The 27,536-nt window shown below is 41.4% G+C and overlaps 1 protein-coding gene across 1 annotated transcript in view; it reads left to right on the plus strand.

The window, feature by feature from the left end:
- Window positions 1–27,536, plus strand: part of LOC139468029 (sodium-independent sulfate anion transporter-like) — a 53,559-nt gene that overhangs the window by 869 nt on the left and 25,154 nt on the right. Inside the window, exon 2 of the mRNA XM_071249699.1 lies at window positions 24,156–24,334. Within this exon, the coding sequence (XP_071105800.1) occupies window positions 24,156–24,334 (179 nt within the window). The remainder of the gene's footprint in view (window positions 1–24,155; window positions 24,335–27,536) is intronic.

Consider the following 27,536-nt stretch of genomic DNA (forward strand, 5'->3'; position numbering starts at 1 on the left):
AGCCCATTTCTGGTGTCCCCCGTCGTGATATTGCTGGAATATGTGCTAAAAGCGGCGTAAAACCAAACTCACTCACTCACTACTCATGTTACTACTGTGGTAAACTTTACTCAGTGTTAACGATGCTTTTAGCTTTTATTTCATTATATCATAGCACAGACAAGATGAGCTTAAGTCATTGTACACTGAGGTGGGGAATCGAACCAGGTTCTTCTAATACTGTAACCATTATAGGCTATCCAACCGCCTTTTAAGTTAGTGAAACTGCATGAGTTTATGCCACTTAATTCAGTTGCAATCCAGATCCTGGGAAACCCAGATGTGCTGATCATGTTGAAGATGTGCAGGGGCACATTTGTAGGCGCCAGGTTGGCTTGGGAAGATTTTAATATTTTTGACAGGGGGTTTGCCTTTGCAGGCAAGACGTGCACAATATGCACAACTGGCAGCCATGTGCAGGACATGTGCAGGACACTGTCTCAGGTCACCCTTGCAACTACTTCGGCCATGTCAGTCTCACTCATTGACGTTACGTGGGGTCTCGTCATCTCTTTAACAGTAGTAATTACTGTTTGTGTGCAAAGTCTGGTTGGTAGCGATGCTTTTAGTGGGTTTAATGTGAACATTTCACATCAAGCCTACTAGTCTGTCATACAGACCCTGAAACAAATATACCTGATACAGCCCATGCAAGTCTGTAATAATCTGCAAGTCTAGAGTACTGCAGTTTCAGTCTGAAAATGAAGAGTCTCTTGCCCTACCAACAGCTTAACTACATGTAGTACTAAAAGTAATAGCTGTTGGCAGATTAGTCTTGAAAGCTTTAGTTAATGGACGTTGCAGGCGTACTCTTCATTCACTTCGGGAAATTCCATGAGAAATACATGACTAGTCCTAAGATCAGTTTTCAATGTACTTTTTGTAATATATGATGCTGTCTTTGATGCTTTGTCTGCAACTTAATGACTTAAAATATACAGTTAAAACACTTTTCTGTGTAACAGTTGTGAAGTCAGGAAAAGATTTTTGTGTTTAGTGTTCTTAATACTACTTTATGATAATAATAGCGCACACAGGAATAATGGGTTAAATTAGGTCCCCAGCAACCTATACTGGTCATACGAGGTGACCAAATGGATCAGGTGGTCAGACTCAGTGCCTAGGATGACATGCCGTCATCCTACCCTCCATTGTGGAATATTGCTCACAGTAATGACCACTGGTTTCGCAGGTCCAGACTCGATTGTTTACAGGAGCAGTTGGGTAGCCTAGTGGTTAAAGCGTTCACTCGTCACGCAGAAGACCATGGTTCGATTCTCGACATGGGTACAATGTGTGAAGCCCATTTCTGGTGTCTCTCGCTGTGATATTCCTGGAATATTGCTAAAAGTGGTGTAAAACCATACTCACTAATTTACTCGACTATTTACAGGCTGCCATCATTTGTTAAACAACAGAAACATGGAGTCATGCAGTGATTACAAAACACCCACAGATATCTTTAAAGGGGAACTAGTTTTGGATATTTGTTTGTCCATGCAAATGTATTTTAGCATGGAAAATCTATAAACAACATTACAATGAATACAGTTATCATAATGTTATTATTTCTGCAAATATGATGATTACAAAATGTGATCATAATATATACTCTAACTTCCAAAGGGCACACTAAACATCTTAATGAAAGCCCGTGGCACACTTGAAAATGGAAACATTTTTATCCCGGGTTAGAGAAGAGCAGATGCAGGTCCTTATGTCACAAAACAGAATATTAACATTTTCCCACATCAGCATAGTGCTACAGAAATGAGACAGGCTGCTTCGGGTCTAATGTGATCAAAGTAACAGGTGTTTGCCGATATTGTAGAGATGAGTGATTGATTCCCCACGCGTGATGTGCGATATTGTTCGCACAGCGTAACAATAAGGCATGTGATGCTGCCCTCAGCAACAGCTGCAGTGTTTTAGAATCACCATGTCAATACCTTGACTATACGCCAATCAGTGTTTATTTAGTTGAAGCAAATATAATTTCATTTGAACTATGTACTCTTTGTTAGAGATTGGTTATGAAACATTCACAGCATTTTATATTCAGAGTAGATGTATATTATGACTAATTAATTATTAGGTTTTTATTCCAGCATGCCTCACTACAAAACAGTCTGCATCACATCTTTCTATTGCCCCAAAGTATTGGACTAATGCTTAGTCTCTGAAAACATTAAATTTTGATAGAAACAAGCAACTCCATTCAACTGAAAAGGAGCCCCTGTGAGATGGGAGGTTCAGATCCTGAACCTGTGGAAAATCTAGACTTGCTTCGTTTTGTGCTATAGCACGACAGTATGGGTTGGTTGAAAGGGAATATAATATGATTCAGGAACTGTGAGACAGACTTCCAAAGAATTGACAGTTGAAGAAATTGAGATGTGTGTTCCTTTGTATCTTTACCTTATGAAATGCACCAAATAAGGCCTGCCAAAGATTCATGCTTCATGTGAATTATATCTGTGGGCAGTTTATGTAAATAGATGTCTTGAACAGTTTCTTTATCATAAAGTGATGCAGATCTTGGACAGTTACCTCTTTGGTGAAACCCACAAGTGTGGTTTGAAGACGACAAACCTAGAAACATAGTCAGGTTGAGTTTGGGATTTGAACCCAAAATCATGGGGTTAAGACATGCCTAAGGGAGGCAACTCTTCATGGAGAATCATGACACCTTAGACCCTGCTTGCCACACATCCACCTGTGCCACTTTTAATAGTTACTGTGTCTTGATAAACGTGGTGATGTTCTGACAAATGGCTGTTATTTCTACTTCATCAGTTTCCCAGTATCCACTAGGGTTTAGTGGCAATTCCAGGGATGAGAATCCTTGATTATCCAGCTGTTATGTCTCCAGTCTGTTATGGACACATTTGTATCAGTGAGATATTGTTATCACCTGTCAGTGAGTGGATATCCATCATTGGAATGTCAGGGATTGACTTAGGCTGCGATTCTGCGTTATTCTCGCATAGTTGTCATTGATATTGCATCAACATTAATTCAACGCGATTGAAAATAGCATACATCTTTCAATAGTTTTATCTGCATTGACACTCTCATTTTCACCTTCAAACATTGAAAAAGTCATATTGCTTGAATAAAATTATCTACCAGGGATAATTCTAGGCCCACATTTTCAAATACAATGGGCATTTTAACATTGTGCTGTACCTTGGGAATATTTGAAATCTTCACATGAAGGGCCCATGTCAGAAAATTCCTTGAGTGAACCCTGATCTACTGTATCTAAAAATGTCAATAAAAACTTACTCGATAGTTTCTTCAATCATCAAAAGTTGTCAATCAAAACACTCGCAACACTGCATGCCATCTCTTACTGTGCTTTAATGATTCCTATAGCACTGCATGGAGCTTTGCACTACATTTTTTTATACCTGATTGTCAAATTGTATTCTGCAACAAGTCATTAGCCATATTTTTTGTCACTTAAATCCTAGCAGAAAATAAAGACATATATGTATGTGCATCCGTGCAGAAATCAAGAGAAAAAATGCAATCACGGTAAAGTTTCAAAACACAAGCAAATTTCGATTTTGGAATGACAAAACCAAACCTAAATGAATATGCATACAACTCTTTCTCTATAAGAATATACAAATTTCAGATCACAAACGATCGTATTTTAGATGAGATTCGCCTAGACTTTAGATAAGACAGCACTGGTTTTCATGAACGTATACCCTCTTGCAAGAATGGCCAACGTGCATGAATTACGTATGAATTTTGAACTATTTCTAGTGGCCAAACAGCAAGTTGGTGATATGTTTGCTTCCAGATTTGTACATATTTATTGAAAACTGTGACTTAATCATTCAAATGTAACTCATAAACATTGTGAATGTCAATAGTCTTTTCAACTTCAGGTTACTCATAAACATTTTCTGGCTGCTGCACATGGAAAACATGCCGTCTTGTGCAGAAAATAAATGACTTAATTGTTGCTAATTTAAACAAAAAGGTGAACCTGGAGCAAAAATCAATGTATAATGAACTGTCACTTCTAATTAATTAAAAAAGTCCATATTGAATTGATGAACGCACTGGAATGTAAATTATATATTTTTTGCTAACAAACTGTAACACCATTTATAACTGTCGCTATTTCATGTCATCGCTCTGAATATATTAATTTAGGATCTTAACAGACATTGTCAAAGACCTATAAATTGTTTGTTACCCCGCAGGCCAACAAAATGAACAGCTGATCCTGGTAAACATGCCTTAGCTATAATTATTCTCGCAAATAATTCATCCTAAAGTCGACAATGAACTGAAATACATAAATATAAATGTATTTTCTCCTAGAGTAGACAATGAACAGAAATATAAATCCTAATGCATATTTTAGTTGATACTAATGCTAATATTTTTAAATATTCACAGTGGAATAATTATTGTTCGAAAATATCGGAGGATGTATCTATCACTGTCTATATAATCTAGTAGCATTAATTGCAACATAACTCGAGCCACAAATACCGAATCAAATACAGATTCCACTGTGGGAAGACAAAATGTCTCTGAAAATTTGCAAAATCTCATCACCCACCAAAAAATCTCATTGCTTTTTTAGACCAGGGGGGATTTTCTCTCATAGGTAAAATATTCAAGGTTAATCCTTGGACTGTTTGTATATTTGATTATCTGTCATGTAACTTTTCAAACTGTCCATCAATAGACTCAGGGATTCAGAAACTGCAACAGCATTTGCAGAAGGTGATTTGTTGAGTTGCTTTTGTTATACCCCTATTAAAAATATTTTAATGTAATTGGTGAATCAATCTCAATAAAATAAATTCTTTAACTCTGTCATGATACCTGCGAGAAGATCTGAGGACACTTCCACAGGAAGTCTCATGAGGTGAACCTTCTAATCAGCCAATTAACATCAAGGCTTCAAAATTCTCGGTATGAGTGAGTTAAGCATTCAAACAGTCTTATGTGAAATCTGAATGCTGAAAGTAAAGAATTAGCAGTGTTAATATATTGCTGTAGATATTTCATCCACCCTGTCTTATCTGAGCACCGTGGCATCTGCACCCAAAGTAAGAAAATTGTTTGTTCTGTTTGGGTTTTCAGTGGACAAATCAAAATTTCTGAATCAAGGTGGTAATAAAATGAAGTTGAATTATTTGAGAAAACTGACCTCTGATTGGCTCAAGGACTTACTCATCCTCAATTAAGATTGGGTGATCTGAGCTAATTCAGGCCTTTTCATCTGATGTGAATTCTATGATGTTGTCAAACAGAGTAAAATATCTGATTTTTATCAGGATTGATTGGTTAATCAGTATCATGTGTTGAGAAAATAAGTTTAATTGCTGATCCAACAATAGAAACCTGAAAGGTTTTGGTCACCGACACTGATATTAAATATTGACTCGTCACATGATCACTATTGGCCTGTCACATGATATATATTGACTTCTTCTGCTAGAAAAAACATGGCGTCCAGGAGTTGCAAAACACCCTCTGTTGATCTTTGTGAAGAAGATCTTGATCAAATGTTTTATAACAGGGTTAAAAAGGTGAAATTAAGAACTTTTTAAATGTATTATATGTATCGTTATTACAAAACAATTAATTACTCTTGGCAAGATTATTGTGTGAAAACAAAGATCCCCAGACCAGCCCCTGAGATGGTCTGACTGGATTGAGGTGGCAGGCCGAGGTTCCTTGTCTTGGCACAATGACCTCGCCAAGAGTAACACAATGCATCAAAACACTAGTGTTAAAAAAGTATATTTCACTAGTGTGTTTTATGTGTATAACAAAATATAACAGGTGATATACCTGCAGGACTGTTATCATGGTTACACTGGTGTTAAACCCACCTTACTCACTCAGTTAAGAAAATGAACTTATACTGAACCCCAGAAGTTAGGGCTCATGAATATGTTCAGTCTTCACTAATAAAAAATATCCCCCAAGCTATTCCTGTTCCCTAACTTTCTTGTTCAGTATATATGTGAAAAGTGACCTTTATCACAGTCTTTTCTGAACCTTTGATTTGATTATCGCCCAATCAGTCTTTTTACAGGGATTAATCAGAGCAGCACTTGGCGATCTGGGATAGAATACCGTAGGTCTTCAGCAACCCATGCTTGCCATAAAAGGTGACCATGCTTGTCGTAAGATGCAACTTATGGGATCCCAATTACATGGATTGATGCTCATGATATCAATCACTGGATTGTCTGATCCAGACTCGATTATTTACAGACCGCTGTCGTATAGATGGAATATTGCTGAGTGGGTGTTAAATAACAAAACAATCAACAATCAATGGTGTCAGTAACAATTGATTGTGAGAAACAATGCTGGTATTAAGCAACAATTATTTGAAATGTTCAACCATTTATCAAACATGTTACCATGGTTCACACTCAGTCAACACTAACAGAAATTACTGGTAAAATTGACTGTTGAACAAAGGGTTAATTTTTTTATATTTGTTGTGGTAGTATCTTGAAGAGTATTATGACAATTTGGGCATTACACTTTTCGCATCACTTTTTGAACATTTGGTTTCCAAATTTAATGCACATCCTTATCAGACCGGACAATGCTGAAATCTCTACCTTGAACAATGCTGGATCATTCTGTACAACAGTTGGCCAAATATCAATAGAAACCTTTTATTCCTTTGTACAACATTATCTAGAAACAAGAGATATGAAACAATATAGCCTTTGTTTGAAGCAACTATTAATACACTTGTAGCACACATTTGCTTGTTCAGAAACCAGTATTATAGTCATGTGTATGCAAAAGCACTTTAAGGTTATGGTTTGTGTACTCAAGTATGGACAATGTTACAGATAATATGAAAATTATGACCTCGTTCACCATGTTCATTTAGCATAACATATTATGATTGATAACATTCATTATTGTGATTAACATATTCTCCATAATAAGCACCTAGGGAGCTTGAAAATTTAGGAAATGAGGAGCTTATTTAATCCATACACAACAATTTGCATCTTTTGTAAGTTATCGAGTGTTAGTGAACAAACTTAGTTCAAACGTTAATGAAACTAATATTTTTTGGGTTACCATGGTAATAGTTTCGAGGCAATTATGTACCCTACCACGCTGCTTTTTTCAGTTGAATACACAAGAAAATGTTGACTGTCATGTAAACATTGTATAAATATATGAAAAAGACTTGCAGATTGGTCTAGAAGTTGGGTCAGGGTGTGCTTATTGGAGAAGGGTCACAGCTTCATAGGGCAGATACAGTATTTAATGTGTGGATGTATCCTAAGTTTTGCTCTGCTGTTTGTGGATTCCTGGTCAGAATAGGTCCCCAGCGCACCATGCTTGTCATAGGAAGTGTGTAGAATGAGGATTGGGTGGTCAGAATGTGTGACCTGGCTGACTTGTCATTGTATCCGACACCACAGACCATATAATATTATATGGTCTCTGCCGACACCATGGATCGTTGCAGATGCTTTCAGCCACGGGTTTTCCTGGCCATGACTCCATTGTTTACTTACTCAAGGTAGACACTTATTCAAGGCAGACACACTTTCAATGTAGACACGTATTCAAGGCAGACACTTATTCAAGGCAGACACTTATTCAATGTAGACACTCATTCAAGGTAGACACTGATTCAAGGCATATGTTTATTGAGGGAAGGCACTTATTCAAGGTTGACACATGTTCAAGGCAGACACTCATCAAGGCAGACACTTATTGGAGACAGGCACTTATCAAAGGCATATGCTTATTGTGGGCAGACACTTATTCAAGGCAGACACGCTTTCAATGTAGACATTTATTCAAGGCAGACACGCTTTCAATGTAGACAATTATTCAAGGTAGACAATTATTCAAGGCAGACACTTATTCAAGGCAGACACTTATCAAGGCAGACACTTATTCAAGGCAGACACTTATCAAGGCAGACACTTATTCAAGGCAGACACTTATCAAGGCAGACACTTATTCAAGGCAGACACTTATTCAAGGCAGACACATATTCAACATAGACATTCATTCAAGGCATATGTTTATTGAGGGCAGGCACTTATTGAGGGCAGACACTTATTCAAGGCAAATTCTTATTAAAGGCATATGTTTATTGAGGGCAGACACTTATTCAAGGTAGACACTTATTCAAGGCAGACACTTATTCAAGGTAGACACTTATTCAAGGCAGACACTTATTCAAGGCAGACACTGATTCAAGGTAGACACTTATTCAAGGTACTGACACTGATTCAAGGTAGACACTTATTCAAGGCAGACACTTATTCAAGGTAGACACTTATTCAAGGTAGACACTTATTCAAGGCAGACACTTATTGAAGACAGGCATTCTTGAAGGCAGACATTTATTCAAAGCAGATGATTATTCAAAACAGGCTTTGATCAAGGATTTACAGAGGCTTGAATATTGCTGACTGGCATAAAACAGGACTCCCCACGAACTACTTCTAACCATGCAAATATCTGGTAAACTATTACCATGATAGTGATCATGGTAATCAATAACACCATATAAAGTTTAATGCAAGTGATAGAACTGTAGAAAGTAGTGCAGCATAGCTTACAGCTGTATCTGATGAACACAGGATAATAACAGTACTGCTTGCTTCAATGTATCAACTTCATATTTGTTGAGATTATTGTCCGTGTGACTGACAAATGGGATTAGGAGCTTATATGACTGTATTGTGATCGTCTAATGACAATAACCATAGATGGATGTCAGCAAGGAGGATATAGCATTATGTCATGTTCAGGTATGTGTTAACTTTCCTGTATCAGTGAAATGTCCCATGCTTGTTGTTTTTTGTCTATCATTACTCTTTTTGCAACAAATACTTTGTTATTTGTGACAATATAACTAAGAGTTTGAATATTCATATTGTAAAGAACAGAATAGTTTGAAGAGATAACTGTCTTGTACATTAAGTTAATCTTGACAATGTTAAAAAAGGTTGAAAAGAAGTAAAAAACTGCAGAAGGGGAAAATCTCGGTTTGATCTGGAGGAGGAGCGGACATGGGTCGTCCGGTGTCTAAGGACAGGAATCTGCTCCAAAATTTAACAAAATTCCTGTGATGTAGGTTGTCATTATTTTAATACACATGAGGCTTGAACAGTTACTGGTCCTTCCGAAATATTAATGGCCACAGGATAGCAGGTTAGCAGATGTTTCCAACACCACATACTACTCACCAAATTTAGCATGCATCAAACCATGCCGAAAAATGTCCACAGGTTTTATTAAGAGTTTTTAATTTTTCTATCCCCCGGCATATAATGGAGGGGATCTAGTTATTATCTGGTCTGTCTGTCTGTCTGTCCATCTGTATTTAATTTCCAGAGCATAAATTGAAAACCGTGAAACATTTTCCAACCAACTTAGTACATGTTTTAACGAGGAGCTGAAGTGGCGCCTTTTTTAAACTTTTATTTTTCCCTGGCTCCATGGAAACAAGTTGGACTAAGCTGAAACGGAGGTTGGTGTTGTTTCCGGAACAGAACTAAAAAACTATTCAAGATTTTTCACCCAAACTTGGTACTGGTATGTGTATTAATAAGGGGATAAAGTGGTGCCTTTTGCTATTTGATAGAATTTTTACTTTTTACGTTTCCATGGCCACAAATTGACTTTGACTCTGTTCACAGTGGTGTGTTAGTCCGGACCTTATCTTTGAAACTGAAAGGTATTCTATCATGAAACTTTACACACTCCCTTCCAAGTTGTCAACTGGTGCCTTTTGCTATTTACATGATTTAGCGATTTTTCGATAATTTTCCCCCGTTTCCATGACAACAAATTTGACAGTGACTGTTCATATTGGGGTGAACCTGACATAGAAATACAATGCTATGAATCCCAACTCCATGGTATTATTATAGCTCAATAACTCTAACTTTAACTCTTGTATACGGATAGACAGAGTAGATAGAAATTCTCTCTTCAAGTTGGACTTACTGTAAGAGACAGATGATTTGTGGGGACAGAGTGATTTGTCATTTTCTGATGACTCTTGTTCTAAAGTAGTATTTCTAAAATCTATTATTTGATTTAATTTTCAAAATGAAAATAATAGGTGACAGTGTGCATGTTATTGTGCTTGGGGTGTTGATGACCACTGCACTGAATTCTCACTTTACTGTAGATGCATATATAGGCAAATCATTCGCTGTGTTACCTTGGTTACAGTTTTTCCTTACAGTATGACTAATAGTATTTTACGATTTAAGATATTATTATGTTGCGTCACCTTTGACTTTTGACCTTTGACACACGAAGTTTGAGTTATGATTATGTAGCAGGGTGTGGAGTCATCCTACAGATGACATCCTTACCTTGTCAGCTTGCTGACGGGGTTAACCTCTATGGTCATGTGGACAAGGTGTCCGACCTCTGATCAGAAGGTCCATGGTTCGAATCCCATCACAGGACTTGGAAATTTTGTGGCCGCAACAATTACAAGTCATACCAGCATACATCCTTAACCATCTTCACAATGCCTGATTCGCTCCGGCGATCGATTTACCACATTGCAGTTGCAGGGTGTCGCATATATGTTTTAATGTTGTACATTAAGTCAATATGTGAGAGAAAAAGTCATAACATTACAGAAAGTATTTTGTCCAAGTGAAAGTGCTGAAATCACTCACTCCATATTCAGATTTCCAAACAAAACTATTTAGGGGCGTGGCCTAAAGCTATCAGTGCAAGGGTGCATGGCAATTGTTTTATTGGCTGATATGTAGATTGGTTAGCAGCGTCTATCTACTATGAGTGATCTTGTGATGCTAAGCAGCTATAATGACACGACTAATAAGGCAGAACTTGACCAATCTCATTAAAATCAGATCAAAGTTCTCACTGCTGCTAAACAAATCCCATTATGGGTCATGTCAGAACGACCTTTCGCAAACTTTGACCGACTACTGAAATGACTAACAAGAAGTTGACATCAGCCAATTAGAAAGCAGCTTTCTCGAGCTTTACGGCACCTGTTTCAACCTGGCGATGTCCATTTCAGACTATGGTTGACAAATATGTATGGCAGTGCTTCCCATGTACCATGCAACGCCCCCTCCGTTCAAATGTTTATCCCCTGGAAGAGAGAGATAGACGATGATTTTGATTGAAATCAGTTGTACGGGCCATAACTGTCGTTCAGAACACCCCACGTTAACGTTTTCGAGGCTGCGTTTATTAGAAAACGCATTCAGACGGTCACTTTCATGATCTGGTAAGCGACGCCGTTCTGACGTGACCCGTAATGGGATGTCCTCAGATCTTTGTTCAGCGATAGTGAGAACTCAGATCTGATTTTAATGAGATTGGAACTTGACATAAGTTGTGGACACAGTAATCAAACAAATGAGCAGACAGAAGAAACCCAATAATGCTATTAAGAGAAATCCAAGGCAAATACTACCAGACTGGGAGCTGGCCTGACTGTTGAAATTCTTCAGTGCATCAAACACTGGCAACCTGTTTTAATCCTTAGTAAGTGACCGATTGCTTTTCGTTTGGGGATGATTTCGTGTGTCTGCAGTTTTTATTTTCTCTTTTACACTATTTTCACTTTCAAATTTAATATGGGTCAAGCTTTTATGATTAAGTATGCCCCAAAGTTTTAACATGTGTAAAGTGGCCATGTTGAGTTTTCTTGCCACAAAATGTCTGCAGCCTCTGCTGTACATTTGTTTCAATCTTTGAACAATTGATAGGCAGGACTGAAGTGCAAATTGACTTTATTTACACTCTGCTTTCTATGTTTTGAATATGATATTTTCATTAACGATGTTATAATCTATCCAATTCTGCAAAGCGAGACCCACGAGACTTGCACTTGAAGCATGTTAAGCAATCTCCTGCAAACTGTCACTATGTAGGATATCACATCTAGCGAAAGATAAACTATCTACCTGGGAAAGAAATCTCAGTATGGCCATATGTCAGATAGATTGCATCAAACACATTGATCAAACGTCCAATCTAATTAAGATCGGCATTTAGTTCTCGCTATTGCTAAACAAGGATCTGAACATGCTGAAGGCATCATAGTACGCGTCACGTCAGACAGGAAGGTAAGGTCTGATTTTAGTTCTCACTACTGCTAAACAAGGATCTGAAGACATCATATTACATGTCACGTCAGACACGAAGTCACCATTAGCCAATCAGAAAGCTAAGATCTGATTTTAACTCTCGATCTCTACTGCTAAACAAGATATATGAAGACATCATATTACGTGTCATGTCAGACACGAAGTCAGCATTAGCCAGTCAGAAAGCTGTGTCTGATTTTGATGAGATTGAACAAACATCCTTTTGGTAGATGTTTGAAGGAAATCCTGAACATACACTGACACACAATCAAAATGTGTAATAATATTTTCAAGCATTAGACATGATGTTGTTTTGTGTCTAAGTCCATCTCGAAACACATTGAATGAGAACTGAACCTCAGAACAATTGACTTACTTTGATTTTTATGGCCATTTAGCAAAATACTACGAAAATTCAAGTATGCTTCACACATACGGGATGTCCCGCAGCTGCGTTGGGTTTATGCTGTGCACTCTGAGAGCAAAACTGATGTTCGTTTGTTTGTTGTTTTACGCCGCACTCAGCATTATTCCAGCTATATGACGGCGGTCTGTAAATAATTGAGTCTGGACCAGAAAATCCAGTGATTGATATCATGAGCATCGATCCACGCAGTTGGGATTTGATGACATGCATCAACCAAGTCAGCGAGTCTGACCACCCGATCCTGTTAGTCGCCACTTACAACAAGCATAGTAAAACTGATAATTTGGGAAGTAATGTAATGGGAATCAACCTACAGTCAAACAGCATTTTGTCAAAGTTGAACCTGTTGAAGGGACCAATGTAAATAATTCAAGTTAACCGAGGTTCGACATAACTGAAAATGATGAATAAAAAAGGAATACGCTGGGAACAAGCTTTTACTTCGAGATAACAATAAGTTCGACAAATCAAAGTTTGACACAATGGTGTTTGACCAAGCCTTATATATCTTAAGTATTTTGTCCACAACAGTCACTGACACTGAAGAATAAACTTGAATTGTTTTCCTTTATTATTCCTAATGGAATATTTATTCATGGACTAAATGATTCCCAAACAGTATGCCATCCAGGCTATACATGCTATGGTGCTCACTTTTATCAGATGTTTCATTGTTCGTAGTCAAAGGGAAACCACTCTCACTCTCTAGGTGAATCAATCTCATTAAAATCAGATCTTAGGTCTGATTATCGCTAAACAAAGATCTGAGGACATCCCATTACGGGTCACGTTAGAACGACCTTTCATCCAACCAATCAGAGCGTTGCTTACCAGATCATGAAAGTGACAGTCAGGATGTGTTTTCTAATCATGCAACCACAATATATTTAACGCGGGGTATTCCGAACGACAGTTACAGGTTTTATGATTATACCCATACAATCTAAGCCATCTATTAGCCATTCCAGAATGTTCTTTTTATCAGTTTTCAATTTTTTTATCGAGAATACGTCAAAATATGTTTCGAAGCGTAGTCGCCAGTTTGAAACTAGCTCGAGAAAGCTACCTTCTGATTGGCCAATGTTGATTACTTGTCAGTCATTTCATGGTTGGTTAAAATGCGTGAAAGGTCGTTCTGACGTGACCCGTAATGGGATGTCCTCAGATCTTTGTTTAGTGGTAGCGAAAATTTAGATCTGATTTTAATGAGATTGTATGTGAATTAACTGCCCTTGACAAGAAAAGTTCTGTCACTGAGATAGCATGCAAACACACTGCTAGTGTTTATACTGAAATACACAGAAGGTGTGTTGTTTCATGTAAATGATATAAATGATAATTTGATTTTCACAAAAGACTATACATGCCGAACACAAATATTCCTTTGATATTCATTTACACCCTTTTGGGTGTAGTTGCCATGGTGCTCAAAAACAACAGGGTGTATGAACTATCCACAACAATATAATAGAGAGGACTTCATTATTTACTTTCGGAAAAGGTCGTTGAAGCTTTAATTTGAGATAGAGTGAGTGAGTATGGTTTTAAACTGCTTTTAGTAATATTCCAGCAATATCATGGCGGGGGACACCAGAAATGGGCTTCACACATTGTACTCTTCTCTTGTCTTCGGCGTGACGAGAGAACACTTTAACCACTAGGCTACCCGATCGCCCCTAGAGATACAGAAATCAGATAGGAAGATCTGGGTGTTTTGCTTACTGGTATCAAGAACTAAGAAGCCTCCAGACTGATTGGCTCACTAGTATGGCCACCTATAGGTGTCATCAGATCTTCAGCTCTTGAGATATCATATCGAAAGTAATAGATCTTATTTCAATGTGATTGTATTTTGTTCATGCCACCTTTGACTACAGCAATAGTTCAGTTTCTAGCTATATCGGAACAGCCTGTATGGATGCGTGTATCACTGTGGCTGTATATGTCCACTTCATGCTAAAATCTAGATAAAGTTAATGTTTTCAGTTCACAGGCTGAATTGTAAGCATCAAAATCGGATCGGAAACATTTCTTTCTTTGTTGTTACCATGTTGCTATCAAACTTCCTCACATGATGATTTCAACCACAAAGGGAAATATGTTAAGTATCCTGTGGACAATGTAACCCGAGTGTTACAGCTGTAACATTAGTATTGACATGGCCACATGACCCGGCCAGGATGTGATATCATACTTCAAAGTGATCTGAGCATTATGTGTGTAAGGACAACACCCATACTTCAGGCAGCATGAAAAACTATTCTTGTTTCTCACCAGTCCAGTCCAGTCCTAATTATTGTCTCAACCCTTATTAAAGGTGTATAATATATTTTTGCGAATAAGACTGGGAGGTTTGGAATCTTTTGAGTGAGTGAGTGAGTGAGTGAGTGAGTGAGTGAGTGAGTGAGTTAGTTGGGTTTAACACGGCTTTTAACAGTATTCCAGTCATATCGCGGCGTGTCAGCTTAATGTGGGAGGGAAGCCCAGAGAGATGCAGGTCTCAGACGTTTACCACTTTGGTGAAACCCACGAGCACGGGTATGGTGCTGACAAACCTAGAAACATAATCGGGGCGAACCGGGATTCGAACCAACAATCATAGGTTTCATGCGTGCCCAAGGGCCGCAACTCTGCACAGCGAATCGCGGCGCATTAGACGACTAGGCCACCAATGCAACCCTGGAATCTTTTGAAGGCTGTTTTGGTGGAATTGGGGTTTGAGAGGTTGGGAAATCATAATCAAAATCAAAATGACATTTGATTTTCCATTACAGTTGTTGTTTTGATAAATGATGAAAACAAGACTTTGTGGCCTGAATGATGTTAATGTGATTCATGATATCTGCAGAACCCCCTTTTGTGTTACGAGTTATGAATTAGGAGTTATGTGTTCTTTGACTTCCTCACATCCCATTGTATCTGTTCTTCCAGACTTTCCCAATGCTTTAGGATTTATGCCTATTAACAATCACATGATGCTAAGGTCAGACTACTTAATTGTTTTACTGATAAATAAATTAATTGATTTTTCTTTGGTCAATATGCTAAGAGTTGGGAACCAGAATGAAACAATATTGAAATTTGTCAGGATTTATTTTAGGGTAGTTTGCTAAAATCAAATGCTCTTGAAATAGAAGGAAAAGGACAAAATACAGATTGTTAGTTCAACACAGCATTATGATAAATCTTCAGTTTAACATGAAGGGTGCCTTGTCAAAAAAACAAGACATTGCAAAGGTGATAATATGACCACTGACGTGGAGTGAACGGTCACCTGATAGAGGCAGGCTTGCAATCTCATTAACATCAGATATCTTACTCTTGATACCTGTGTGAAGATCTGAGGACACCTCTGCAGGAGGTCACGTCAGGAGAACTTCCAATCAGCCAATCCGTGTCAAGGCGTCCAACTTCTTGGTACAAGTGGGCGAAGCATTCAGACGAGCATATCTTATTTCTTTATCTTGAAAATAAAATAATCGTGAACTTCCTACTGCCGAAAAACAAAGCCCATCCATTATATTGTTGTTCCCATACCAGATGTCTTCCTACCAGGTACCCACTCACAGCTGGGTGAACAGAGTCCCTTTCCTTACCAGATATGTCACCCCTTGCAGCAGACATATTACCTTCACATTCTACCAGGTACCCACTCAGTGCTGGGTGAACAGAGTCCCTTTCCTTACCCGATATGTCACCCCTTGCAGCAGGCATATTACCTTCACATCCTACCAGGTACCCACTCACTGCTGGGTGAACAGAGTCCCTTTCCTTACCAGATATGTCACCCCTTGCAGCAGACATATTATCTCCACATCCTACCAGGTACCCACTCACTGCTGGGTGAACAGAGTCCCTTTCCTTACCAGATATGTCACCCCTTGCAGCAGACATATTATCTTCACATCCTACCAGGTACCCACTCACTGCTGACTGAACAGAGTCCCTTTCCTTACCAGATATGTCACCCCTTGCAGCAGACATATTACCTTCACATTCTACCAGGTACCCACTCAGTGCTGGGTGAACAGAGTCCCTTTCCTTACCCGATATGTCACCCCTTGCAGCAGGCATATTACCTTCACATCCTACCAGGTACCCACTCACTGCTGGGTGAACAGAGTCCCTTTCCTTACCAGATATGTCACCCCTTGCAGCAGACATATTATCTCCACATCCTACCAGGTACCCACTCACTGCTGGGTGAACAGAGTCCCTTTCCTTACCAGATATGTCACCCCTTGCAGCAGACATATTATCTTCACATCCTACCAGGTACCCACTCACTGCTGACTGAACAGAGTCCCTTTCCTTACCAGATATGTCACCCCTTGCAGCAGACATATTACCTTCACATCCTACCAGGTACCCACTCACTGCTGGGTGAACAGAGTCACTTTCCTTACCAGATATGTCACCCCTTGCAGCAGACATATTACCTTCACATCCTACCAGGTACCCACTCACTGCTGACTGAACAGAGTCCCTTTCCTTACCAGATATGTCACCCCTTGCAGCAGACATATTACCTTCACATCCTACCAGGTACCCACTCACTGCTGGGTGAACAGAGTCCCTTTCCTTACCAGATATGTCACCCCTTGCAGCAGACATATTACCTTCACATCCTACCAGGTACCCACTCACTGCTGACTGAACAGAGTCCCTTTCCTTACCAGATATGTCACCCCTTGCAGCAGACATATTATCTTCACATCCTACCAGGTACCCACTCACTGCTGACTGAACAGAGTCCCTTTCCTTACCAGATATGTCACCCCTTGCAGCAGACATATTACCTTCACATCCTACCAGGTACCCACTCACTGCTGGGTGAACAGAGTCCCTTTCCTTACCAGATATGTCACCCCTTGCAGCAGACATATTACCTTCACATCCTACCAGGTACCCACTCACTGCTGACTGAACAGAGTCCCTTTCCTTACCAGATATGTCACCCCTTGCAGCAGACATATTACCTTCACATCCTACCAGGTACCCACCCAGTGCTGGGTGAACAGAGTCCCTTTCCTTACCAGATATGTCACCCCTTGCAGCAGACATATTACCTTCACATCCTACCAGGTACCCACTCACTGCTGGGTGAACAGAGTCCCTTTCCTTACCAGATATGTCACCCCTTGCAGCAGACATATTACCTTCACATCCTACCAGGTACCCACTCAGTGCTGGGTGAACAGAGTCCCTTTCCTTACCAGATATGTCACCCTTGCGGCAGACATATTACCTTCACATCCTACCAGGTACCCACCCAGTGCTGGGTGAACAGAGTCCCTTTCCTTACCAGATATGTCACCCCTTGCGGCAGACATATTACCTTCACATCCTATCAGGTACCCACCCAGTGCTGGGTGAACAGAGTCCCTTTCCTTACCAGATATGTCACCCCTTGCAGCAGACATATTACCTTCACATCCTACCAGGTACCCACTCACTGTTGACTGAACAGAGTCCCTTTCCTTACCAGATATGTCACCCCTTGCAGCAGACATATTACCTTCACATCCTACCAGGTACCCACTCACTGCTGACTGAACAGAGTCCCTTTCCTTACCAGATATGTCACCCCTTGCAGCAGACATATTACCTTCACATCCTACCAGGTACCCACTCACTGCTGGGTGAACAGAGTCCCTTTCCTTACCAGATATGTCACCCCTTGCAGCAGACATATTACCTTCACATCCTACCAGGTACCCACTCACTGCTGGGTGAACAGAGTCCCTTTCCTTACCAGATATGTCACCCCTTGCAGCAGACATATTACCTTCACATCCTACCAGGTATCCACTCAGTGCTGGGTGAACAGAGTCCCTTTCCTTACCAGATATGTCACCCCTTGCAGCAGACATATTACCTTCACATCCTACCAGGTACCCACTCACTGCTGGGTGAACAGAGTCCCTTTCCTTACCAGATATGTCACCCCTTGCAGCAGACATATTACCTTCACATCCTACCAGGTACCCACTCACTGCTGGGTGAACAGAGTCCCTTTCCTTACCAGATATGTCACCCCTTGCGGCAGACATATTACCTTCACATCCTACCAGGTACCCACTCAGTGCTGGGTGAACAGAGTCCCTTTCCTTACCAGATATGTCACCCTTGCGGCAGACATATTACCTTCACATCCTACCAGGTACCCACCCAGTGCTGGGTGAACAGAGTCCCTTTCCTTACCAGATATGTCACCCCTTGCGGCAGACATATTACCTTCACATCCTACCAGGTACCCACCCAGTGCTGGGTGAACAGAGTCCCTTTCCTTACCAGATATGTCACCCCTTGCAGCAGACATATTATCTTCACATCCTACCAGGTACCCACTCACTGCTGACTGAACAGAGTCCCTTTCCTTACCAGATATGTCACCCCTTGCAGCAGACATATTACCTTCACATCCTACCAGGTACCCACTCACTGCTGGGTGAACAGAGTCCCTTTCCTTACCAGATATGTCACCCCTTGCAGCAGACATATTACCTTCACATCCTACCAGGTACCCACTCACTGCTGACTGAACAGAGTCCCTTTCCTTACCAGATATGTCACCCCTTGCAGCAGACATATTACCTTCACATCCTACCAGGTACCCACCCAGTGCTGGGTGAACAGAGTCCCTTTCCTTACCAGATATGTCACCCCTTGCAGCAGACATATTACCTTCACATCCTACCAGGTACCCACTCACTGCTGGGTGAACAGAGTCCCTTTCCTTACCAGATATGTCACCCCTTGCAGCAGACATATTACCTTCACATCCTACCAGGTACCCACTCAGTGCTGGGTGAACAGAGTCCCTTTCCTTACCAGATATGTCACCCTTGCGGCAGACATATTACCTTCACATCCTACCAGGTACCCACCCAGTGCTGGGTGAACAGAGTCCCTTTCCTTACCAGATATGTCACCCCTTGCGGCAGACATATTACCTTCACATCCTATCAGGTACCCACCCAGTGCTGGGTGAACAGAGTCCCTTTCCTTACCAGATATGTCACCCCTTGCAGCAGACATATTACCTTCACATCCTACCAGGTACCCACTCACTGTTGACTGAACAGAGTCCCTTTCCTTACCAGATATGTCACCCCTTGCAGCAGACATATTACCTTCACATCCTACCAGGTACCCACTCACTGCTGACTGAACAGAGTCCCTTTCCTTACCAGATATGTCACCCCTTGCAGCAGACATATTACCTTCACATCCTACCAGGTACCCACTCACTGCTGGGTGAACAGAGTCCCTCTCCTTACCAGATATGTCACCCCTTGCAGCAGACATATTACCTTCACATCCTACCAGGTACCCACTCACTGCTGGGTGAACAGAGTCCCTTTCCTTACCAGATATGTCACCCCTTGCAGCAGACATATTACCTTCACATCCTACCAGGTATCCACTCAGTGCTGGGTGAACAGAGTCCCTTTCCTTACCAGATATGTCACCCCTTGCAGCAGACATATTACCTTCACATCCTACCAGGTACCCACTCACTGCTGGGTGAACAGAGTCCCTTTCCTTACCAGATATGTCACCCCTTGCAGCAGACATATTACCTTCACATCCTACCAGGTACCCACTCACTGCTGGGTGAACAGAGTCCCTTTCCTTACCAGATATGTCACCCCTTGCGGCAGACATATTACCTTCACATCCTACCAGGTACCCACTCAGTGCTGGGTGAACAGAGTCCCTTTCCTTACCAGATATGTCACCCTTGCGGCAGACATATTACCTTCACATCCTACCAGGTACCCACCCAGTGCTGGGTGAACAGAGTCCCTTTCCTTACCAGATATGTCACCCCTTGCGGCAGACATATTACCTTCACATCCTACCAGGTACCCACCCAGTGCTGGGTGAACAGAGTCCCTTTCCTTACCAGATATGTCACCCCTTGCAGCAGACATATTACCTTCACATCCTACCAGGTACCCACTCACTGCTGGGTGAACAGAGTCCCTTTCCTTACCAGATATGTCACCCCTTGCAGCAGACATATTACCTTCACATCCTACCAGGTACCCACTCACTGCTGGGTGAACAGAGTCCCTTTCCTTACCAGATATGTCACCCCTTGCAGCAGACATATTACCTTCACATCCTACCAGGTACCCACTCAGTGCTGGGTGAACAGAGTCCCTTTCCTTACCAGATATGTCACCCTTGCGGCAGACATATTACCTTCACATCCTACCAGGTACCCACCCAGTGCTGGGTGAACAGAGTCCCTTTCCTTACCAGATATGTCACCCCTTGCGGCAGACATATTACCTTCACATCCTACCAGGTACCCACCCAGTGCTGGGTGAACAGAGTCCCTTTCCTTACCAGATATGTCACCCCTTGCGGCAGACATATTACCTTCACATCCTATCAGGTACCCACCCAGTGCTGGGTGAACAGAGTCCCTTTCCTTACCAGATATGTCACCCCTTGCAGCAGACATATTACCTTCACATCCTACCAGGTACCCACTCACTGCTGGGTGAACAGAGTCCCTTTCCTTACCAGATATGTCACCCCTTGCAGCAGACATATTACCTTCACATCCTACCAGGTACCCACTCAGTGCTGGGTGAACAGAGTCCCTTTCCTTACCAGATATGTCACCCCTTGCAGCAGACATATTACCTTCACATCCTACCAGGTACCCACTCACTGCTGGGTGAACAGAGTCCCTTTCCTTACCAGATATGTCACCCTTGCGGCAGACATATTACCTTCACATCCTACCAGGTACCCACTCACTGCTGGGTGAACAGAGTCCCTTTCCTTACCAGATATGTCACCCCTTGCGGCAGACATATTACCTTCACATCCTACCAGGTACCCACTCACTGCTGGGTGAACAGAGTCCCTTTCCTTACCAGATATGTCACCCCTTGCGGCAGACATATTACCTTCACATCCTACCAGGTACCCACTCACTGCTGACTGAACAGAGTCCTTTTCCTTACCAGATATGTCACCCCTTGCAGCAGACATATTACCTTCACATCCTACCAGGTACCCACTCACTGCTGACTGAACAGAGTCCCTTTCCTTACCAGATATGTCACCCTTGCGGCAGACATATTACCTTCACATCCTACCAGGTACCCACCCAGTGCTGGGTGAACAGAGTCCCTTTCCTTACCAGATATGTCACCCCTTGCGGCAGACATATTACCTTCACATCCTACCAGGTACCCACCCAGTGCTGGGTGAACAGAGTCCCTTTCCTTACCAGATATGTCACCCCTTGCGGCAGACATATTACCTTCACATCCTATCAGGTACCCACCCAGTGCTGGGTGAACAGAGTCCCTTTCCTTACCAGATATGTCACCCCTTGCAGCAGACATATTACCTTCACATCCTACCAGGTACCCACTCACTGCTGGGTGAACAGAGTCCCTTTCCTTACCAGATATGTCACCCCTTGCAGCAGACATATTACCTTCACATCCTACCAGGTACCCACTCAGTGCTGGGTGAACAGAGTCCCTTTCCTTACCAGATATGTCACCCCTTGCAGCAGACATATTACCTTCACATCCTACCAGGTACCCACTCACTGCTGGGTGAACAGAGTCCCTTTCCTTACCAGATATGTCACCCTTGCGGCAGACATATTACCTTCACATCCTACCAGGTACCCACTCACTGCTGGGTGAACAGAGTCCCTTTCCTTACCAGATATGTCACCCCTTGCGGCAGACATATTACCTTCACATCCTACCAGGTACCCACTCACTGCTGACTGAACAGAGTCCTTTTCCTTACCAGATATGTCACCCCTTGCAGCAGACATATTACCTTCACATCCTACCAGGTACCCACTCACTGCTGACTGAACAGAGTCCCTTTCCTTACCAGATATGTCACCCCTTGCGGCAGACATATTACCTTCACATCCTACCAGGTACCCACTCACTGCTGACTGAACAGAGTCCCTTTCCTTACCAGATATGTCACCCTTGCAGCAGACATATTACCTTCACATCCTACCAGGTACCCACTCACTGCTGACTGAACAGAGTCCCTTTCCTTACCAGATGTCACCCCTTGCAGCAGACACATTACCTTCACATCCTACCAGGTACCCACTCACTGCTGACTGAACAGAGTCCCTTTCCTTACCAGATATGTCACCCCTTGCAGCGGGCATATTACTATCTCATCCTACCAGGTACCCACTCAGTGCTGGGTGAACAGAGTCCCTTTCCTTACCAGATATGTCACCCCTTGCAGCAGACATATTACCTTCACATCCTATCAGGTACCCACTCACTGCTGGGTGAACAGAGTCCCTTTCCTTACCAGATATGTCACCCCTTGCAGCAGACATATTACCTTCACATCCTACCAGGTACCCACTCAGTGCTGGGTGAACAGAGTCCCTTTCCTTACCAGATATGTCACCCCTTGCAGCAGACATATTACCTTCACATCCTACCAGGTACCCACTCACTGCTGGGTGAACAGAGTCCCTTTCCTTACCAGATATGTCACCCCTTGCGGCAGACATATTACCTTCACATCCTACCAGGTACCCACTCAGTGCTGGGTGAACAGAGTCCCTTTTCTTACCAGATATGTCACCCCTTGCGGCAGACATATTACCTTCACATCCTACCAGGTACCCACTCACTGCTGGGTGAACAGAGTCACTTTCCTTACCAGATATGTCACCCCTTGCAGCAGACATATTACCTTCACATCCTACCAGGTACCCACTCACTGCTGGGTGAACAGAGTCCCTTTCCTTACCAGATATGTCACCCCTTGCGGCAGACATATTACCTTCACATCCTACCAGGTACCCACTCACTGCTGGGTGAACAGAGTCCCTTTCCTTACCAGATATGTCACCCCTTGCGGCAGACATATTACCTTCACATCCTACCAGGTACCCACTCACTGCTGACTGAACAGAGTCCTTTTCCTTACCAGATATGTCACCCCTTGCAGCAGACATATTACCTTCACATCCTACCAGGTACCCACTCACTGCTGACTGAACAGAGTCCCTTTCCTTACCAGATATGTCACCCCTTGCAGCAGACATATTACCTTCACATCCTACCAGGTACCCACTCACTGCTGACTGAACAGAGTCCCTTTCCTTACCAGATATGTCACCCCTTGCAGCAGACATATTACCTTCACATCCTACCAGGTACCCACTCACTGCTGGGTGAACAGAGTCCCTTTCCTTACCAGATATGTCACCCCTTGCAGCAGACATATTACCTTCACATCCTACCAGGTACCCACTCACTGCTGACTGAACAGAGTCCCTTTCCTTACCAGATATGTCACCCCTTGCAGCAGACATATTACCTTCACATCCTACCAGGTACCCACTCAGTGCTGGGTGAACAGAGTCCCTTTCCTTACCAGATATGTCACCCCTTGCAGCAGACATATTACCTTCACATCCTACCAGGTACCCACTCACTGCTGACTGAACAGAGTCCCTTTCCTTACCAGATATGTCACCCCTTGTAGCAGACATATTCTACTTGTTTCAGTCTCTGGATCCCGACGGGGCCATTAACATGGAGCAGCCAAAGCTTGGCTTTGTGGACGAGGATCCCGACATGGTCAACATTCAGCTCAGTGCCAAGATCAAGGAGTGTGGAGCTGGCATCTGCACCCTCAACACCCTCAAGAAGAAGGTCCCCAGTCTCAAGTGGATACCGAAATACAGGTAATGTGGTATCAGGCTTAATCAGGCCCCAGTTCCACAAAGTGACCTTAGCGCTAAGACAGTCATTAATTACTCCCATACTTAGCATTGATTTATGATTGTCGTACACTTGGATCACTTTGAGGAATGGGGCCTCAGGGAAACTGCTCCCTAACATTGTTACCAAGCATACCAGGATCCTGTTCCGTGGACAGATCTTAGCGCTAAGTTTAATGTAAGTATGGGAGCAAAAATTGTCTTAGTGCTAACATAGCTTCACATGGTCACATGACCCTGGTTGGTGTTGGTCACATAATACCATTCAATATTGGTCAAATGATCCCTGTTGGTATTGGTCACATGACCCCAGTTGGTATTGGTCTCATGACCCCAGTTAGTATTGGTCACATGACCCAGTTGGTATTGGTCAAATGACTTCAGTTAGTATTGGTCACATGACACCAGTTAGTATTGGTCACATGACCCCAGTTAGTATTGGTCAAATGATCCCAGTTGGTATTGGTCAAATGACTTCAGTTAGTATTGGTCACATGAAACCAGTTAGTATTGGTCACATGACCCCAGTTAGTATTGGTCAAATGATCCCAGTTGATATTGGTCACATGACCCTAGATGATATTGATCACGATAACCCCAGACACAAAATGATACAATTTTTGCTTTGATATTATTAACAAATGCCTATAGAAACTGTCAACATTTTAAATTTTCATCATAATTCTTTTGTTCATTTTCAAAATTTATTAGTGAATACTTCATGCAACATGAACACGTTGTTTAAAGCATGAAATATGTATTGTCATAGCATGTTTATATATTTTCAGTTTATTAAAATATAAGAGTAATTTTATCATTGTGAATATTTATGTTAATAAAGTTAATATATCACACTTTGTACGAAATCACATCTGGGATTGCTGGAACAGAATGAAATCTAGAATTTGTACAATTTACACTGGAATCTGTCAAAACTGGAAGCATGACTGATCTGTATCCGACGAAATATCTGACCAAATTTACGGTCACAAATTGATTAAGTTTTTTTAATCATCATATTAAAATCTGTTCAATGAAGTCCGCCTTTACTCTGGATTCTGAACTCAAGTTGTCCTACAAGTGACATTTAATAGAGTATTAGGAGTATATGTGAATATTAGGCATTTCTGCACACTGTAATTTCACATCCGAATGTAGATTATCATTTCACACAATTCACTCACACATTAGGTATGCTGTTCTCATCAATATGCTGCTGTATATTTTTGGGTGTTACCATAATTATGTTGAGCTCACTTGTGTAACCATGGTGACAATACTTGGAACTTTTACATTTGCCTTTTGATCTGTCCTGAAGTGGCTTTAAATCAAACTCATTCACTCTCACCAATTGTGGAGATCCTGATAAAATCTCCCTTTTCTGTACTATACTATCAGTCCCACACAGCTCTGGTTTAGACCTATTCAAATGTGGATGCTTTAGGCTAAGGAAAGGTTTACCATGCATTGCATTAAAATCTGTGAATCTTACCTTCTTATGTCTATTTTTTAAAATAGTTGTTCAGGATATTCGTATACGTATATCAGTATATCAGTATATCAGTATTTCAGTATATCAGTATATCAGTATTTCTGTTTTTCCATGGTTACAAAATGCAACCATGATGCCAATTAGTCAGAGAAGATCTAATAATATGCTGTAAAAATGATTAGTGTTTTAGTGATTACCATAGGTCATAAAGCTATAATGGTTCACCTGACTTTACTTGTTAAATTTCAGTTGAGAAAGAAAAACAGGGACCTTCCTCGTTGATAAGGTCCCCAGCAACCCATGCTTGTCTATTGAGGCAACAACAAAAAATGACTTTGAAAGCCAGTCACCACATTCAAATAACCTCATTGTATTAGGTTTGCACAAACGTATACACACAGCACAAATGATTATTTATTTGAAATGAGGAGATGCTGTCACCATGACAACTAGTTTTATAATCTTTATTATTGGTATTGATTAACGTTCATGTTTCGTGCAGTGGTTTCATTGATTATTCATGAGAGTTATTCTGGTACATTGTTGAAATTCATGACTATATGCAGATTAACACATTATAGTATCTGTGGTTGACTGTCCAAATGAAAGCTGAAATACCATGAGGAAATATTTGTCAGAAAGCTAAAAACATACAGTACTTTTAAAGTTATGTTGAATAATTGATTTTGAAGTCACTGGAATGTATTGACCTCCCCAAGCGGCTATTTGTTTTAGTCACGTCTTTAATGATTTTTCGGGTCAATTCAACTTGAAATGCATTTGCAGGGGCAGGTGGTAACTTCGGAACCCATTTCTATTAGAAGAGGAATATTTAAGGGCGAATCTTTTAGTCCTTTGCTTTTCTGTTTTTCACTAATTCGTTTAAGCTTTTTGCTCAGCAAACAGGAAGGTTATCATCCTATACCTCCTCAGCACAGATCCCCAACACCCCTTACGCACCTCCTTTACATGGATGACCTTGAACTTATTGCCAATGGATCCACACTAAAAAAACAGATTCTCATTGTCAAGTCCCTTTCTAATGATATGGGCGTGTCCTTTGGATGCGACAAATGCAACATTGATGGTCAGGCCTATACGTTATTAGGGATGCAGGTTAGGGACAAACTCCAGAATGCCCATATCAAAGAAAAAACTTCGGGCAGAGTAAAAATGAAGACTCAAGAAAATCTGGACTTCATGCAGAGCTGAACGTTCGCAATAAAGTCAAATCCACAAATACTTATGCTGTTCCCGTCCTTTTGTATTCTTTTGTTGTTGTTGATTAGACGAAACAAGAAATTCAGGGTATTGACACCCTCACACGAAGAATCATGTCAGACAATTGCTTATATTTACCATGGAAAGCATGGTTTGAATAACGTGGAGGCTCTTCATGATAGAATTGTACACACTTATTTGTCTTATGATCCTCTTGTGAAGCATATTAAAACTCATGATAAAAACAAGGCATGCCACAGTTTTCTTTTATGAGTCAGGGATGTGGGACATAATCTCAGTGTCATTGTTGATTTTGTTGATGGTTCTGTAATGTTGGAAAGCATCAAATCAGCCCGGACTCAGGGAGAGGCTATCTGAACGACCACTGTATCACATTTATGTGCAGTGTGTTGAGAAGATAGGCAACCCTGCAGAGTCCTTCACTTGGATGAA

The sequence above is a fragment of the Haliotis cracherodii genome, unplaced genomic scaffold (assembly GCF_022045235.1).
Source record: "Haliotis cracherodii isolate W230 unplaced genomic scaffold, xgHalCrac1.p SCAF_2, whole genome shotgun sequence".
Taxonomy (NCBI): domain Eukaryota; kingdom Metazoa; phylum Mollusca; class Gastropoda; order Lepetellida; family Haliotidae; genus Haliotis; species Haliotis cracherodii.